Source organism: Eretmochelys imbricata, chromosome 12 (genome assembly GCF_965152235.1).
Source record: "Eretmochelys imbricata isolate rEreImb1 chromosome 12, rEreImb1.hap1, whole genome shotgun sequence".
NCBI lineage: Eukaryota > Metazoa > Chordata > Testudines > Cheloniidae > Eretmochelys > Eretmochelys imbricata.
Genome location: NC_135583.1, coordinates 5901804 through 5919152, shown reverse-complemented (window position 1 = coordinate 5919152; position 17349 = coordinate 5901804). Strand labels below are relative to the sequence as shown.

Sequence of the window (17349 nt, the reverse complement as noted above, 5' to 3'; positions counted from 1 at the left end):
GGCTGACAGGCAGGCTGCAGCGGGCAGAGAGCAGCACAGGGCAGGGCAGAGCACACCCGGCCTGGCACGGCTGGGGTGGGCAGAGAGCAGCACAGGGCAGGGCAGAGCACACCCGGCCTGGCACGGCTGGGGTGGGCAGAGAGCAGCACAGGGCAGGGCACACCCAGCCTGGCATGGCTGGGGCGGGCCGAGAGCAGCACAGGGCAGGGCAGGGCACACCCAGCCTGGCACAGCTGGGGTGGGCAGAGAGCAGCACAGGGCAGGGCAGGGCACACCTGGCCTGGCACACTGGGGTGGGCAGAAAGCAGCACAGGGCAGGGAAGGGCACACCTGGCCTGGCATGGCTGGGGTGGGCAGAGAGCAGCACAGGGCGGGGAAGGGCACACCCGGCCTGGCACGGCTGGGGTGGGCAGAGAGCAGCACAGGGCAGGGAAGGGCACACCCGGCCTGGCACGGCTGGGGTGGGCAGAGAGCAGCACAGGCCAGGGCAGGGCACACCTGGCCTGGCACGGCTGGGGCAGGCAGAGAGCAGCACAGGGCAGGGCAGGGCACACCTGGCCTGGCACGGCTGGGGTGGGCAGAGAGCAGCACAGGGCATGGCAGGGCAGGGCACACCCGGCCTGGCACGGCTGGGGCGGGCAGAGAGCAGCACAGGGCAGGGCAGGGCCCACCTGGCCTGGCACGGCTGGGGCGGGCAGAGAGCAGCACAGGGCAGGGCCCACCTGGCCTGGCACGGCTGGGGCGGGCAGAGAGCAGCACAGGGCAGGGCAGGGCACACCTGGCCTGGCACAGCTGGGGTGGGCAGAGAGCAGCAAAGGGCAGGGAAGGGCATACCCGGCCTGGCATGACTGGGGCGGGCAGAGAGCAGCAAAGGGCAGGGCAGGGCACACCCAGCCTGGCACGGCTGGGGCGGGCAGAGAGCAGCACAGGGCAGGGCACACCCGGCCTGGCACAGCTGGGGCGGACAGAGAGCAGCACAGGGCAGGGCACACCTGGCCTGGCACAGCTCGGGTGGGCAGAGAGCAGCAAAGGGCAGGGCAGGGCACACCCAGCCTGGCACGGCTGGGGTGGGCAGAGAGCAGCAAAGGGCAGGGAAGGGCACACCCGGCCTGGCACGGCTGGGGCGGGCAGAGAGCAGCACAGGGCAGGGCAGGGCACACCCGGCCTGGCACGGCTGGGGTGGGCAGAGAGCAGCACAGGGCAGGGCACACCCGGCCTGGGACAGCTGGGGTGGGCAGAGAGCAGCACAGGGCAGGGCAGGGCACACCCGGCCTGGCACGGCTGGGGCGGGCAGAGAGCAGCACAGGGCAGGGCAGGGCACACCCGGCCTGGCACGGCTGGGGCGGGCAGAGAGCAGCACAGGGCAGGGCAGGGCAGGGCACACCCGGCCTGCCCAGGGACTTCCACAGGGCTTTGCCTCGCCAGCATTTTAGCGAGGTCACAGTGCCACCTAGTGGCCACGCCTGAGTCTCACCCTGGGGCCCGTGGGGCGGGAGAAGCACAGGGCCCATGTAGCTGTTCCCTGCACATGCCGGTCGACAGGCTCCAGTCTGGCCTGCTCACAACTACCCCACCCTACGTCACACGCGTGTGCCGGCGGTGCCTGCCCGTGCTGCAGGGTCTGACACCCAACTCCTAGGCGCAGGCCTGAGCGGCCGGAGAGCGAGGGCCACGCACTAGTACTCACGCGCAGCACAAGGGGAGACCCTGCAGGCACCCTGCGAGCACCGCTGCCCAGCGGCCGTCCGGGTGGGCGGCAGGGCCCCACGGACTCACCCTCTGCTGCACTGACACTGGGCAGGGGGCCAGAGCCTGCGCTGGGAAAGCAGAGGGGGCTGGAGTCAGCAGGGGGCCCGGGCCAGTACTCACAGGTGCATCTTTCCACTCCCCTCCTGACGCTGGCTCTCGAGCGGGGCCCCACCTGTGCAGGCTCGGTCTGGCAGGGCAAGTGGACGGGGCCGTGTGGCCTGGAGCTGGGCTGAAGGGGCAGGGGCAGGAAGGGGCTCTGTCTGGCAGGGGGGTCAGCACTTGCAGGGGGGAGCCTCCCCAGTCGCAGAGTCTCTGCCAACGTCCCCAGCAACAAAAAATACCCCTGGCGAATGTAGGTGAGTCCTGCTTCTTATTCCTGATGATTATAATAATACTGGGTTGGCGACCCTACCTAGAAAACTTGGAGCAGCTTCTCCTTAGGCTGAACTCAGTGGAAGTGACAGGCATCAGCAGCAGAGCGAGGGGTGGGGAACACAGGGAGGAGGGGGGCAGGCACAGCCAGGCAGCTCCCCTTTTAGCAGCTGAATGCCTTTTGCTCCCTCTCCTGCTGCCTCCTGGCTCTGCGCACCAAGGCTAGTGCGTGTGCCCAGCCTGCGTGCCGGGACCAGCGGGGTGAGCTGGCAGGTGCCAAGCAGAGCAGGCAGGAGCCAGGCAGGAGGGGATCTCCCAGCCCCTCTCTCTAAGGCATGTTTTGTCGAAGCGGGAGAAGGAGCTGCCCCACACAGAGAATTGCTATGGGCCCTGCGATGCCCCCGAGGGGGCAGGGCTGTCTGCCCCATATCCCAGCACCCCCCTGCTCCAGTCCTGCTGCCCCAGAGGATTGGAGTCCTGGAGTGCTACCTCCAGCCTCCTCCACCCCAGGCCTTGTACCGCCCCACGACCTGCCTCCAATGCCAGCCCCCTGCAGCCGGGCAGGAGCACCACAGCTAGCCCTGCTCTCCGGCACAGAACCAGCCTGAGGTCTGAGGACAGCCGGGCCCTGCCATGCCGACCTGCACAAGGACGGTGAAGAAGACCACCACGATGGTCGTTGCCACGAAGTAGTCCTTGGCTCGAACCTTTGCTCCGTCCAGCAGGATGACCAGGGCAAAGGCGACGGCCCCCCGCAGGCCCCCGTACGACATCACCACCTGGTCGATGCGGTCCAGCGGGGTGAGGCGGAAGCAGTTGAGCACCCAGGTCTGGAGGATGACACCTGGGGGAGAGATGCAGATGAGGGGTGGCCGCAGGAGAAGTGGCCTGGCCTGGGTGCGTGCTCTGCAGGATGCAGCCAAGGGCAGGGCTCTTACAAACCCTCTGCAAGCTCCCCCGAGTCCCACCCGGCAGATTGCCCCACGAGCCAGGAGGGGGCTCTGCACATCCCAGGGAGCTGACAGCCCCCAGCGAGGGCCTGAGAGCTGCAGACAGCACAGGACAGGAGAGTGACTGACCCACGGCCCGGAAGAGCAGGATGAAGAGCAAGGTGCCCAGCACCAGCGCCGTGTCCCACGCCCACTTGGAGGTGTCCACGGCGGAGATGCCCAGGAACATGAAGATGACGGTCTCGGAGCTGCTGGCCAGCGTTTTCATGGTGTACTTGACAGTGGTGCGAGACTTCCGGGAGATGTTGGCTTCCACATATTTCTTACAGCAGATCCCACAGAAGGTGACCCTGGAGGGCGGCAAGAGCTTGGGATAGACACAGACAGGGCCACCCCGCTCCCTTTGCACTGGCAGGCGAGTGCCAGGGGCCCTGTACGCTCACCACAGTGGGACCCACCTCTCCTGGGTCCCCCACCCGCTGCTCTCACTCAGCTGACTAGAGGGGCCGAGTCTGCATGTGCAGCACGGGGACCAGCCTTTCCCCACTGGGCGGCCCCAGCCATCACGCAGGCGGTGCTCCTGCCCCACGTGGCGGCCCACAGAGCCCTGTGCCATGCAACAGTCACACCCGTCTCATGTCCAGCTCCAAGGTGCTGCCGTCTGGCATCGTGTGGCTGCCTCCGTGCCCTGGCAGACACAGGCCCGGCCATGGGATCTAGAGACAGGGCATACAGCACCTGCAGTGTGTCACTGACAGCGTCAGCGACTCGCCAGGCGCCCAGTGCAGAGCTCAGAGGCCCACGCCCACAGAGTAGGACAGCAAGAGCCCACCAGCACGCCTGGGTTCGCAAACTGCCCGTAGTTCTCCACATACCATGCGCCAGGCGCGCCAGCTACCACAGCAGCTCTGCTCTCTGGGCTCTGAGAATGGACAGAGTCAGCCTCACCCGACACCACCCTCTGCCTGCCCCCAGCTGCTGGAGCTCCAGTCTCAGGCCCTAAAGCCAGGCTGGGCAGAACTGGCTTCTTCCTAAAGCCCCCCTGTTTCCCCAGGAGCACTGCCTGCCTTCCCCTGCCCTGCCATGGGGAGAGCCCCTCCTAGCCCCGGAAAGGCCAGCACTCCTGCTTAGAGCAGCACATCAGTGGCAGCCACAAACGGCTCTTCCTCCTTCAGCCGCAGCTTTCTCCAGGCTCTGCGGGGCTGAGGCTGCTGTACCCGCCACGGCCCTTACGTGGTTCTTCCCATGCATGGCCCTGGAGTTACTGCTCGCGGCCAGCGACTGAACAAAGTGAGAGGGAAGCATCCAGCTCAGTCCCCTGGGGCACTTGGCTCCGGGATGTTACCTGACATGGGCTGGGGCAACAGGCCATGGCAGAAGGGGGCAAGAGAGCACCGTACACGGACCCCTCGCGGACGGCAGCACCCCTGGGCAGTGCCTCCGACAGGCAAGTCTCTGGGTCCAGGGCAGTTCCGTTTGGTCTGAGCTGGTCAATCCGGGCGCAGAACAACGTCCCCGAGCGAGCCCTGACGCCAGTTATCTCTGCGCTGCAACTGTTACCGCCTTGGGTAGCTCGTCGAAACACCACCGGAGGGTCGATCCGCCCAGGGACGGAGCTCTCCTGGGGCAGCACTCCGGGCAATTTACCAGGACACGGGAACCGCGTCAGCACCTCTAAGCAGCTCCGGGCTGGCCCCCACTGTCTGCCCTTGCCCTGACGTCCCTCCCCCGCAGCCTCTCCTCTTTCCCGCTGGGGGGCCGCTAAAAGGATCCCAGAGCGGGAGCAGGGAGCCTGCCACTATGGGGGGCGAAGCTCTGTCCCAATGCTGCCATTTCTGCTCCTTCGGCCAAGTCCCCGGGACAGAGAGTCCCTGGGAAAGGCCCTTTCCCGAGTGACAGGAATCTAGTGGCGGAACATACAAAATCAAACCAGTCTGGCCTCAGAACCCCACCCAGTGACCAGGAGATCTCAGTAATAATGTATGCAATCCAATGCCCGGCTCCAGGCCACCAGCTTTGCAGCCCATGGGTAACAGCAGCTCCTGGGGCACCGGGTTCTGGTTCTACCCCCAACTCAGTTCCTAGGAAAGGGCCTGACTTCCCAGCTCACCCCAACGACTCGCCTGGGGTCGGGGTATCTCAGACGGAGCATGTGGGGAGAAAGGTGGAGACACTGAATGCAAAGGGAGCCTGGGAGTCCCAGTGTCTCCTCCGGGTTCAGGGTGTTGCTGTCTCAGGCAAGGCCGACAGCAAGGACTGAACTCCAGCCACCTATGGGGTGGGGGGTCCATGCAGAGCAGTTGTTGCTGCCCCTTTCCGTACATGCTGGGGTGTGGGGAGAGGCGCCATCTGGAATTCAACCAGAGTGAATATTTCCTAGCCACTGACTGGTCCATTTACAATCTCAGGGGCCTCACTGGTGGGAGCCGGGAGGTTTTGTGGTGATGGGATGGGGCTGAAGTTTCTTCTCTCCCACTGGTTAGTGTGTCAGAACTACAGCGAGCTGAGCTCAAGGTTTTCAGGGCCATGGCTATAGGCAGGGTCTCCCCCCGGGAGAGCTCAGGTGGCAGAGCAGCCAGGGCCTGGAGAGTCAGCGACGGAGGGGAAAGCTAGAGAGTGGTGGAGATCAGCTCCTGGAATGAGCGAAGAACCTTGGTGGGGTGCAAGCCCTGGAGATCCCCTTACAAGCAATTAACCCGTCTATTGGGTGACGGGATCAGAGCCTGGCTGAGCGGGTCGCACAGGATGGAATTAACCCTTGGTGCTACAGAGAGCCGGGCACACTCCAACAATCAACAGAGATGCAGGATATTCATAGCACTCGTACAGACATCTGCCCTGCTCTTCACAGGAAACCTGAGACTGAGAGCTCAGAGGCTGCAGGTCGTGGCGGGGGAGGAAAGATCACTGGGGTCTGGGCTGCGGGTGGGGATCGAGGAGCAGTGTGAACAGGAGGGCGGGGGGCCGCGGGTGGGGATCGAGGAGCAGCGTGACTGGGAGGGCGGAGGGCCGCGGGTGGGGATCGAGGAGCAGCGTGACCGGGAGGGCGGAGGGCCGCGGGTGGGGATCGAGGAGCAGCGTGACTGGGAGGGCGGAGGGCCGCGGGTGGGGATCGAGGAGCAGCGTGACCGGGAGGGCGGAGGGCCGCGGGTGGGGATCGAGGAGCAGCGTGACCGGGAGGGCGGAGGGCCGCGGGTGGGGATCGAGGAGCAGCGTGACCGGGAGGGCGGGGGCTGCGGGGAACCTGCTCCCACAAGGATGCCCCACGCCAATCGCACAGGGCCCAGCATCCCTCCCGCACCGGCCGGGGGGGGCCGGCCCTCACCCAGGGAAGAGCCCTGCGGGGGCTGGATGTGCGAAGTGTGGGGTACTCACGCGAGGATGGAGGAGAGCGAGACCATCTCGGCGGCGAGGTACGCCATGTACGCCAGCAGGAAGACGAAGAGCGGCTCGATGATGCGCACGCGCTTGGTGAACCTGGTGATCAGGGCCAGCAGGAAGGCGAAGAGCAGCCCCACGGCGGCACCCCCGAGGCTCACCACGAAGAAGGAAGCTGGGGGGCACAAGAGCAGATCCCCACGGAGCGAGTCGTGCCGGCTGCAGCCTGGGCTCTAGGCGGCAGTGTGCTTGGCAGCCGTGAGCCCTGCAGAAGGCAGCTTGTATCTACCACCAGAGGCAGCCTCTCTCCCGCTGCTGGGGACCTGCCGGCTGGGCCTGCCTCTGGAGAGACCTCTCCCGGGGACGGCTGCGCCCCAAAAGCGGCGAACCCGGCTCACCCCGCAGCTGGGTCGCGCGGCACGGGGAGCGGCTCTTTCTTCCCCACTGACAAATAAACGCCCTTCGGAGGAAATCCCGTCCCAGCGGCGCAGAGCCCGTTAAAAATGCAGTGACAGAGGCGGAGCGAGGGCGGGGCCTGGGGAGAGGGGGCGGGGCCTTGGGAGAGGGGGCGGGGCAGGAAGAGGTGGAGCGAGGGCAGGAGCCTCGGGAGAGGGGGCGGGGCAGAGGCAGGAAAAGGCAGAGCGAGGGAGGGGGCCTTGGGAGAGAAGCAAGGGCAGGAAGAGGCGGGGCAGGGGCAGGGCCTTGGGGGAGGGGCAGAGCAGGGGCAGAAAGAGGCAGAGTGAGGGAGGGGGCCTTGGGAGAGGAGCAGGGGCAGGAAGAGGCTGGGCAGGGGCTAGGCCTTGGGGGAGGGGCAGAGCAGGGGCAGCAAGAGTCAGAGCAAGAGAGGGGGCCTTGGGGGAGAAGCAGGGGCAGGAAGAGGCAGAGCAGGGGCAGGGCCTTGGGAGAGGAGCAGGGGCAGGAAGAGGCTGGGCAGGGGCTAGGCCTTGGGGGAGGGGAGGAGCAGGGGCAAGAAGAGGCAGAGCAAGGGTGGAGCCTGGGGGGCGGAGCAGGGGCAGAGCTTTGGGGGAGGGGGCGGAGCAGGGGCAGGAAGAGGCGGAGTGAGGGCAAGGCCTCAGGAGAGGGGGCGGAGCAGGAAGAGGCGGAGCAAGGGCGGAGCCTTGGGGGAGGAGCAGAGGCAGGAAGAGGCGGGGCAGGGGCAGGGCCTCAGGAGAGGGGGCGGGGCAGAGACAGGAAGAGGCGGAGCGAGGGCGGAGTCTGGGGGAGGAGCAGGGGCAGGAAGAGGCAGAGTAGGGGCGGGGCCTTGGGGGAGGGGGTGGAGCAGGGGCAGGAAGAGGCGGAGCGAGGGCGGAGTCGGGGGGAGCAGGGGCAGGAAGAGGCAGAGTAGGGGCGGGGCCTTGGGGGAGGGGTGGAGCAGGGGCAGGAAGAGGCGGAGCGAGGGCGGGGGCCTCGGGGTGGGCTGGGGATGGAGCACCCCCAGGAAAAACTAAAAGTCAGCACCTGTGCCTCCGACTCTCTCCCACTCGGAGCCGTGCGTGCCCCGCGGCGTGCCGGCCCTGCACAGATATGGAAAGCCGGTGCACGCAGCGTCGTGAAATGGGGAGCAGGGAGCAGCCCTCTCTCAGGCCAGAGACCGAGGCGTGGGCCTCCTCAAGGGACACAGTCCTGAGGCGCGGCAGCGTCTGCTGAGGAGGCCTCCAGCCGAGACAAAGGAGCCCCTCTGGGAACGTCCCGGCACTGCCGGGCGTGGCAGAGTGAGAGATATTGGACAGTCCACTGGGAGTGAGGCGTTCACCTCCTGATTCAAAACGGGGCGGGGGGGGCTGCGGCCCTTCCCCAGGATCAAAGGCAGCCACCAGGCCCCGGGGAACAAAAAGCAAAACCTTCTCCTGTGTTTTTCCTGGGGGCCACCCACTGCAGCCTCCATCCCCACTCCATCCCCTAGTGGCCAAATCTCCTGCTTGCCCCCCGGGCAGCTACACAGACAGCACACGGGGGCAAACTGAACGTTTAGGGACAGCAAAAATCAATGGAATTGAATCTATAAATAAATTCCCCAAGAATTACAGGATTGGTCAGGGAATCGGTGAGGACCAAGGGGGTCGGTGCTGCATAGGGTCACACACCCAGATATATCCCAAGGTGCTAAGCTATTAATTGTTTAACAGACTGTAAAAGGCAGCTAGAGACTGAACGGGGCGCCTTTTATTAGCCTTTGTAAATATCCAACTCTGATGTTTCACTCCATATTCTTTGTGAAAATATGCTTATGATATGAATATGACATAACTGAGATGTACTTTATGCAAGATGGGTCTTGTAAGATATCATTGGAAAGGTTATGATTTACTGAATGTGATTATCCAATATGCACGCCTGTATCATTTCTGTATCTGAAGTTAGGAATATTGACTACGTATCTGTATTTCAACTATGCCACTTTGGGTGACGCTCATTGCCAACAATTCAGGTACCACAATGGAAAAGCCAGACAGGGCAGATGGCTCATCAGCGAGGACAATGGACTGTGAAAAGCTCGGCCTTCCTGCCGATGCTCTGTACTGTCACTGACTTGTGAATGCTGTGATCCTACAGAGTCAGGTGATCTTGTCACCTGATACTAAACATTACCTGGGACTTCTTGTAACTTTCCACCGGAAGGGGAGGGAGGTCAAGTTTGGGAAACAAAGGATTCCCGCCTTATGTAAATCCTATTTAAGGGTGGGGAGGAAGGCAAAAGGGACTCCTCCTCTGCATGGCCTGACTGCCCAAGAAGAAAGACGGCTAAAGCTACCTGAAGGGAAGGCAAGAGGTCCAGTCTGAAAAGGAATATAACTGGAACTCTGAACCAAAGAAACTTTGCAACCTGCCTAAAATAACATTTAGGGTGAGAATGTACATTTTGTAACCTGTTCCTTAAGTATATTGAGCTTAGCTTGCGTATTTTGCTTTATTTGGTCAGTAATCTGCTTGGTTCTTTCTGTTATCTCTTATATTCACTTAAAAATCACCTTTTGTAGTTAATAAACTTATTTCTTGTTTATAATGTAACCCAATTCCTGTAATTTCTAATGGGGGGGGCAAGAAGGCATCCACAGCTCTCTTCACTTTGTGGAAAAGGGCAAATTTTATGAGCTTGTGCTGTACAAATATTTCTATACAGTGCAAGACAGTAGTATTTGGGGTTTGTCTCCCAAAAGGGGTGGGCACGTGAGTGCTGGGGGAGCCCTCTCACACAGAGCTGACTTCAGTCTGCCTCTGCAGCGGGGTATGGCCCTACCTGTGTGTCTGCTGCAAGAGGCCGGAGAGCCTAATTTAGCAAAGCAGTGAGAGGGAACCCAGGCTGATTGAGCAGGGGAGGTTCAGTTAAACCCTAGCACATCAAGTGGCATCCCAGAAGGGGAGTCCAACCCGTCACACCAACCAATCAAAACAAGCCTCCACCTATGGCTGGAGACCAGAGGCTAATGTTTGCTGCTGTATGATCTGTGAAACGGGACATGGGCACATGCTACAAGCTGGCCCCTCGCAGCCAGATGCTCAGGGGTGGGTTGGGACTGGCCTCGTAACCTCAGACGTCTCATTTCCTGACCAGAGCCCTTAGCCATGCAAGCCTGGTTAAGATGCGTTGGGCTTGTATAAAATCATAGAATCAAAGAACTGGAAGGGACCTCGAGAGGTCATGTAGTCCAGTCCCCTGCACTCATGGCAGGACTAAGTATTATCTAGACCATCCCTGACAGGTGTTTGTCCAACGTGCTCTTAAAAATCCCCAATGATGGAGATTCCACAACCTCCCGAGGTAATTTATTCCAGTGCTTAACCACCCTGACCGTTAGGAAGTTTCCTGGGCTTTTGGTCCCTATCCCCTGTCTGTCTCTGTCTGGCTGTTGTCACAGACCTCCTCAGGGGCGGGGCTGCCCATGGGGCAAGCGGCCTGCACATCGGGGTGCTGTCAGACACAGCCAGCCAGCACTAACATCTGGCCAGGTCTAAGCACAAAGCGAACAGTTAGCAGACTGCACCCTGGCAGTCTCCCATGGAGCTGGCAATGGCACCTGAGATCCGCTTCCACAGCCTCCATTTAGACTCACTCGACTCACCCCGTTTCTGGCTTACGGCCACGAAAGCTGGGAGAGAGCTCTTGGGTCACACCTCTCCTGTCTCTGCCAGCCGGCCATGGCTGCTCAGAGCAGATGGTCCCGTCCAGTTTGCACATCCCAAGCGATGGGACTTCCAGCCCCTCCCCTGGGAAACCAGTCCACCGCAGTCCCTTCCAATGGCATGGCATCTGCCCAGCTCACCGGCCTGCCTGTCCTGGGGACGTGACGCATGCTGTCAAAGCAGCTGCCCTCCTGTCACTGGCCCAGGGCTGTATGGAGGACACTTGCTTGCACTTGCCAGCCAGTCCTGTCTCCCCAGCAGGGGAAGCTGGCAGCCATGCCTGCTCTACACACCTTCCAGCAGAGAAAGAGCAGGCCCGGGGACAGCATGGCTAACAGAGAGAGGGGCTGGAGACATACTCACCGACACCCTTCAGGTAGTCTGTGGCCTGGACATGTGCAGGGCCCATCTCCACAAAGGAGTTAAACACTTTGTACAGCACCTGCAAGACAAAGCAACAGGGTTAGCCCAACACCTGGGCCCAATGGACCAATAGCCCCTTCTTGACATTAGCCTGCGCTATCCTGGGCAATGTGAGGATGTGTTTCTCCTTTTGGGAATGGGATACCTGGCCCTGCAGACCCTACCTCTTGGGCGGGTGAGAAGCAGCGAGGCTGCAGACACTATGCTCTCCAAGTGCCGGGCTTCCCGGGTGAAGGGCCAGAGTGGGAGTGTAGGTCTCCTGCCTCCACCCACTCTGGGTCTGCCAGGGGAGACTGCCCAGCTAGTCCTGTGCTGGGCTCTCCTGAGCACACACCGTGAAGTACCGGGGGCGGTGCAAACGCCTTTAGCTTGTCTCTTGACCCAGCTATGAAGCCACATTGTTCGGGTGACCGGCTGGCCCTGCTCCTACTGTATCCTATCTCCAGGCACTTTGGAGGCTCCCTTGCTCCCTCCCCACGGTAGGGCAGGTCTATCAGGCAGATGGCAAACCCCCGAGCTGGGTGCAGTCCTATGCCCTGGAAGACAGGAAGTCCCACAAAGGAATGGGCTTGGGACACACAGACGGCAGAGACCACAGAGAGTGGGGGAGCATGTCCTTTCTGGACCTTGGGGCCAGGGACTTTCTGCACCAACCAGTAGCTCTAGGACTAGAGGAGAAGCTCCCGCTAGCTGCCAGCTGCAGCGCAGATGTCTCAGGCCTGCAGCCAGAGAGAGCAAGACCCACCTCTCCCCCCGCCCCAAGCACCGAGCCCTGGGCGGTGCTCACCACGGTGACGGCGTCGTTCAGCAGGGACTCCCCGAACACGATGATGAAGAGGGTCTCGTTGATGTGGACTTCCTCGAAGACGGCCAGCACGGCCACAGGGTCCACAGCTGAGATGAGGCTGCCGAAGAGCAGGAAGTCCATCAGGCCAGCTTCCACGCCCTTGTCTGCCAGGACAGAAGCACACCGCTCAGCACACCGCGGGAGGGGGCATGGACTGGGCCTCAGCCTCCTGTATCTCCAGCAGCACCCGCCTCACACCGCCAAGGGGAAGTGGACGAGGCTCCACGCCTTAAGGGCTCAGCCAGACCCACCAGGGAGTGAGAGAGGCAAAGGAGGGAGCCCACGGGGCGCTGCACAGAGCTGGGGCAAGTGCCTGCACTGGGGAGGCTACTACCACGGCACACAGAGCAAGGCCAGCCTGGCAGGCCCTGATAAACAACCAGCCTCGGGTCTGCTCCGTGGTGACCATGGAGTGGGCAGGAGATACCACGTGTCTGTCTCTGCATATCACGGCAGCCAGGGCACAATGCGGGACCCCTGCTGTCGGCAGCAGCTCTGCCAGAGGGCTCAGAAGGGACCCACCCTGTTCCTAGAAAAATTCTCCAGCCTACATTTTGTCTGCTTGGTCTCTGTTCTGAATAAGCAGGACCAAGGCCACTCCAAGAGGAAATCTGCAGATCTTGAGTACGCTCAGTACTAACATAAGGTGAAAAGTGCAGTTAATTGGCAGACTGCCCAAGAGTGCTAAGATGGTGCCCTGGCAAAAGGCCCAGTAGGTGAGTGGATCGGCAGAATCATAACTCTGAAGTCAACAGCAACAGTGAGCCTGTGCAGAATGAAATGGGGGACAGAAAGGTCAAGCAGCCTCAGCCTGAACTGACATGGGCCGGTGTGGGGCTGCTTCTTCCGGTAGCTGAAGATGAGGTGATGTGGGTTAGAACAGTATAAATTGTATTAAGATAATGTTGAAGTAAAAAGAAATCAGTACAGAGTTTAAGCATAGAAGTTTCTGGTTATCAGGGAATAAGGTACAGATTATCAAGGGGTGCGAAATTCGGTTTAAGAACAGGTGGTGTAAGGAATACATAATCTGCAATCTCCCTGACTGGGGGTAAAAGGTTAATGGGTCAAAGCACAGACATTGAGATATGGGGTGTATGTTGTCCATATAATGGCTATGTTCTGGTGTGGAGTATAATGAGTGGATACGATGATGGGGATGGATCTACCCTCATTTGGTGGGATTTAATGTTCAGTGAGTTTATGGTTCCAGTTCATACGGTCCAATGGAAAAAGTCTCTCAGTCCCTTTCCCACAGTGGATGCACGATGTCGTTCCGGCTCACACCTCCTTGTACTGTCGATGGCTGGTGATGTGTTTGATGTAGATGTCCCTGGACCATTGGATGGTGTCCGAGACCTTGAGGCGCCGCATGAGCCGTGCGTAGTGTCGACTGATCCCACAGGTCCACAGCACTGTGCTGACAGGCAGCCAGTGAGTCAGGCGCCGGGGAGGAGAGCGGTCGGGAGAAGACAGACTGACAGTGGGGAGCCAGCAAGAAGAACTGCTGGAAAGGAGTTAGAAGAGCAGCTGCTGGGAAAGAGAGAGTGGAGAGCGGGCAAAGGAGTCAAAGGAGCCGCTGAAGAAATTTTGTAACAGAGCGAGAGAAGCCGCCAAGACCGTTTGAACCAAGGGGCAACAACTACGAACGGCGAAACGGAGCTGAGGGAGAGTGACTTTGCAACACTAACAGCAGCTACACAGTTGTGAAGAGAGAGTCAGTGAGGAGTCCGGTGGCATACAGACGAACACGGCTACCCCTCTAATACCTGAAGGGCGAGTGACAGCTTAAAATCCTGAGGAGAACCCTGTTGGGAGAAGCTGCTTCAGCAGCAAGAAGCAGCAACTAAAGAAAGATGCCAAAGGATTTATAAAATACGCTAATTTTGTTATAACTATAGCGTAGGGTAGGATTTTGAATGCGTGTGTGGGCACGCACGCTAATAAGAATGCATAAGATATTGTTATGAATTTAAATTTACTTATGTAAAATCTAAAATATAATTGAAGAACTGCTGTCAGTGGTTGGTTACAGACTGGCCATTTGTAGAAAAGTGCTTCGCTTTCAATCATCTAAACTGTACGCTGTTGTGGTCTGGATGCTCTTTTAACTTGCAATAAGGGATTTGTGTCTTATTTAGGACTTTATATTGTATTAGGGATTATTAGTTACAAGAATACTCCTGTGTCAATCACTCTGTCAGAAGGTTAGAGCCATGTCCTTCAAGTGTTTCCTTAACAACTCTGGAGACCCAGACCGCAGGAAGAGCAAATTGAGGAGGTTATTTTAGGGGCACCCCAGAGCCTAAATTTCAGGGTAACACCCTGGCAGAGCTGCTTGGAGCTACCCTTGACTGTGGGGCTCCCTCTCTTCCACATCACCACCCCCCCTTGTCTGCCCATCCACACTTGCTGAGATGCTGGAGTCTAGATGGGGTTACTGCTAGCAGTACTTGGACCCCACCAGCTCCCAGCAGGAGGGCCAGGGCTGGAGATCATCTCTTCCCCCCCGCCCAGCCTGGGGAGGATACCCGAGGAGGGGGTCGTGAGGAGGTTGTGGGCTGAAGAAGAGAGAGAATGTATGTGTGAAAACCTTGCCCTGGGGGCCAGGGAGTGGCACTGACTTGTCCTGAGGGAGCAGCAGCCTCTAAGAGTCACCGAGTAGCCCCTTGGGGAAAGGGGTGAGTAGCAGGGAGTCGGGGAGGACTAGCTCTGGGATGACGATGGCTCAGCCTGAGCAGTGACTGCCAGCCAATGCATCAGCCAGGTGCGGGGCTGTAACGGGCAGAGCACAGACGGTGGCCACCCAGGGGCTCAGAGGCACATGGGGATGAGGGGTCGGATAAGAGGAACTTCTCCACTAAAATGCCTGGGCTCCCCAATGGTAGGTGTGAACCTCATGGAGCCTCCGGCTGCAGGACCATGCCGGACCTCATGGAGCCTCCGGCTGCAGGACCATGCCGGGAGTATGCAGCACCCCTGCCCTTGCCCAGTTTTATTCCTTTCTCATTCCCTCGTTTGTTGTTCAATGAACCCCCAGATCACTTCACAGTGTCAGAGGTGCTGAGCGAGAAGGAGCCTGCGGTCAGTTTGAGGTTCACTCCTGGGCTTGAAATGAAAAGCAGAGGCAAGGGGAGCACACGGAGCAGCAAACAGAGCAAAGGCCTTTGCATGTATTTTGTGAGCACAGTAGAAGCTTGACTAGGTTAAGAAGGGGAAAAAGCCAAACATGGATGACTTGCAAGCTCCACGACTTGCCAGGCAACATTGCAGACAACGGGAAAAAATTCCAACAGAGGTTTGAATTGTATTTAGCAGCAATTGGGGAAGAGGAGAAAAATGATAAAGTGAAATCATCAATCTTTTTGCATGTTGTTGGGGAGGCAGCATTGGATATTTATAACAACTTTACATTTGAGGAAGATGAAAGCATGAAGTAAAATACTCACTATTTGAGGAGCATTTTGTGATATCCTATACTTGGGGGAGCACCCTGCAATTCCCATATTCCTCATTTATATACAATTGTATGCCATGCGAGGTATCAGGGGAAAGTTTATGATCTGCTGAAAGTCATTGTTCTATCTAAATGTGTGTATCATTAGTGCATATAAAGTTATGAGATTGTGTTGTATGGGTGTCACTAAAACATGCTGCAAGTTGGGGAATCGGGCAGATATTAGCTCCCCAGAGATAAGAGCAAGGAAAGTAACCAACACCCGAGCGGGTGTCAAACAACCATCAACAGCCACTGTCCAGCAAGGGAACTACAATGCAAGGACTCACCTGCATGAGGCCACACCAGGGGAATCACTCAACCTTGCCTGGGGATTCAGCAATACCCCCCAGACATGCCAGGATTTGTGTTCTCCAAGCACATGGACTCAGGGTATAAAACAGAACACAGTGGCCTCACACTTCGCCTTTTCTTCCCCCCCCCCATGCTGCAAGCAACAAGGACACTGAAAAGACTGAAGACTCCAACAGAGGACACTGGCCCAGGTTTCAGGTATGAAATGCAATATCCAGTGGGGTGAGAAAAACGGCTTAATCTAGATGTTGCCCAGTCTAATAGGTCTGAGAGTTTAGACTGTGTGCTTATATTTTCTTTTCTTTTGGTAACCACACTGACTTTTTGCCTATCACTTATAATCACTTAAAATGTATCTTTTGTAGTCAATAAATCTGTTTTATTGTTTATTTTTACCAGTGAGTTGCCTGAAGTATTTGGTAAATTTGCTCAGGTATATCCACTTTCCACTGATGAAGTGGTGAACCAATTAATAAAACTTGCACTGCTCATCTTGAGCAGTGGAAGACGGTACAATTGGAGGGTGCAAGCTGGGGAGGAATTGGCTGGTGCCTTTCTCTGTGTGATTCACGAGTGGCTCTGGGAGCATTCATGCAATCTAGCTGGGTGTAGGGCTCCACATCCGGTTGTGCTGAGTGATAACAGCGCCTAGAAGGGTTTGCTGCTTGTCAGTAGCAACGCATTGTGAGAGACAGCCCAGATTAGAGTGTCAATGGGGCACAGTGGTTCCATGGGTCCAGGTTGCATCCCGGGGATCCCATCACATATTGCATGTCAAAGAGGAATGAGACCTTTGAGACAGACAAATTTTATACGTGCATGAAAAACTGATGACACCGGAGAGCAATATGTCACAGAATTAAGGAGCATCACTAAAACCTGTGACTTTGGTGAGCTGACAGATTCTCTGGTCAGAGATAGAACCATTTGTGGCATTACAGACACTGGGTTAAGAGAGAGACTGCTCTGTGAAGATTTAACTTTAGAAAAAGCTCTCCAGATAGGCAGGGCAGCAGAAACTGTGAAAGCAACAAGCCAAAGAGCTGAATTCACCAGAAGGGGTTATCAGTGTAGTAAGTACAAAAGAATATAGCCAGAAAAGGTCAAATCAAAGTGTAAGCAGAGTCAGGATGAGCTCTACCCTGACATCTGGTGGCGAGTCGTGGTGGGTTGTGGAAAAGACCTTCAGGGGCTGATCTCATTTGCATAGGCACACCCACCCCGCCTAGATGGTCACTTTGGCTGCTGTAGGAGCCCCAGTTTCTCTGTTATTGGGGCAGGAATATACTGTTATTATTCTGATTATGTCAATCAAGGACAGTGGAACTGTACTCGGCCTTTTGTTATGATGGAGGGACTCACCAACAACTAAGCAGCACTCGCTAGGCAAGGGACATGGGTTCCAAAACCCAGTGAATGGAGAGAGGCTGGGGACAGGTATTAATGCCTGGTGGTATGGACCCCCTGGTGAGGGGCCTACATGCCAACTGCACCTTCTCCTCTCTCCACTGTGGAATATCAGAGCTAGTTTTGATTCTAATAGGAGTCTAATTACAGGCTACTAAGCTGAAATCACTTTGGACCAATGGTGCACCAGCACTGAGGCTCCTCTACTACGAGCTGAAATCACTAAAGAGCTAAAATTACTAAGAGCTGAAATCACTGAGTGTTGTGTTAAGTAGTGGGGGGACTTGAAG

The 17349-nt window shown here is 58.2% G+C and overlaps 1 protein-coding gene across 1 annotated transcript in view; it reads right to left on the bottom strand.

Moving 5' to 3' along the window:
- The window catches only part of SLC9A5 (solute carrier family 9 member A5), a 51464-nt gene that overhangs the window by 15539 nt on the left and 18576 nt on the right, over window positions 1–17349 (bottom strand). Inside the window, exons 3-7 of the mRNA XM_077831076.1 lie at window positions 11782–11945; window positions 10935–11013; window positions 6447–6624; window positions 3201–3421; window positions 2763–2965 (exon numbers count right to left, since the gene is read on the bottom strand). Of these exons, the coding sequence (XP_077687202.1) occupies window positions 2763–2965; window positions 3201–3421; window positions 6447–6624; window positions 10935–11013; window positions 11782–11945 (845 nt within the window). The remainder of the gene's footprint in view (window positions 1–2762; window positions 2966–3200; window positions 3422–6446; window positions 6625–10934; window positions 11014–11781; window positions 11946–17349) is intronic.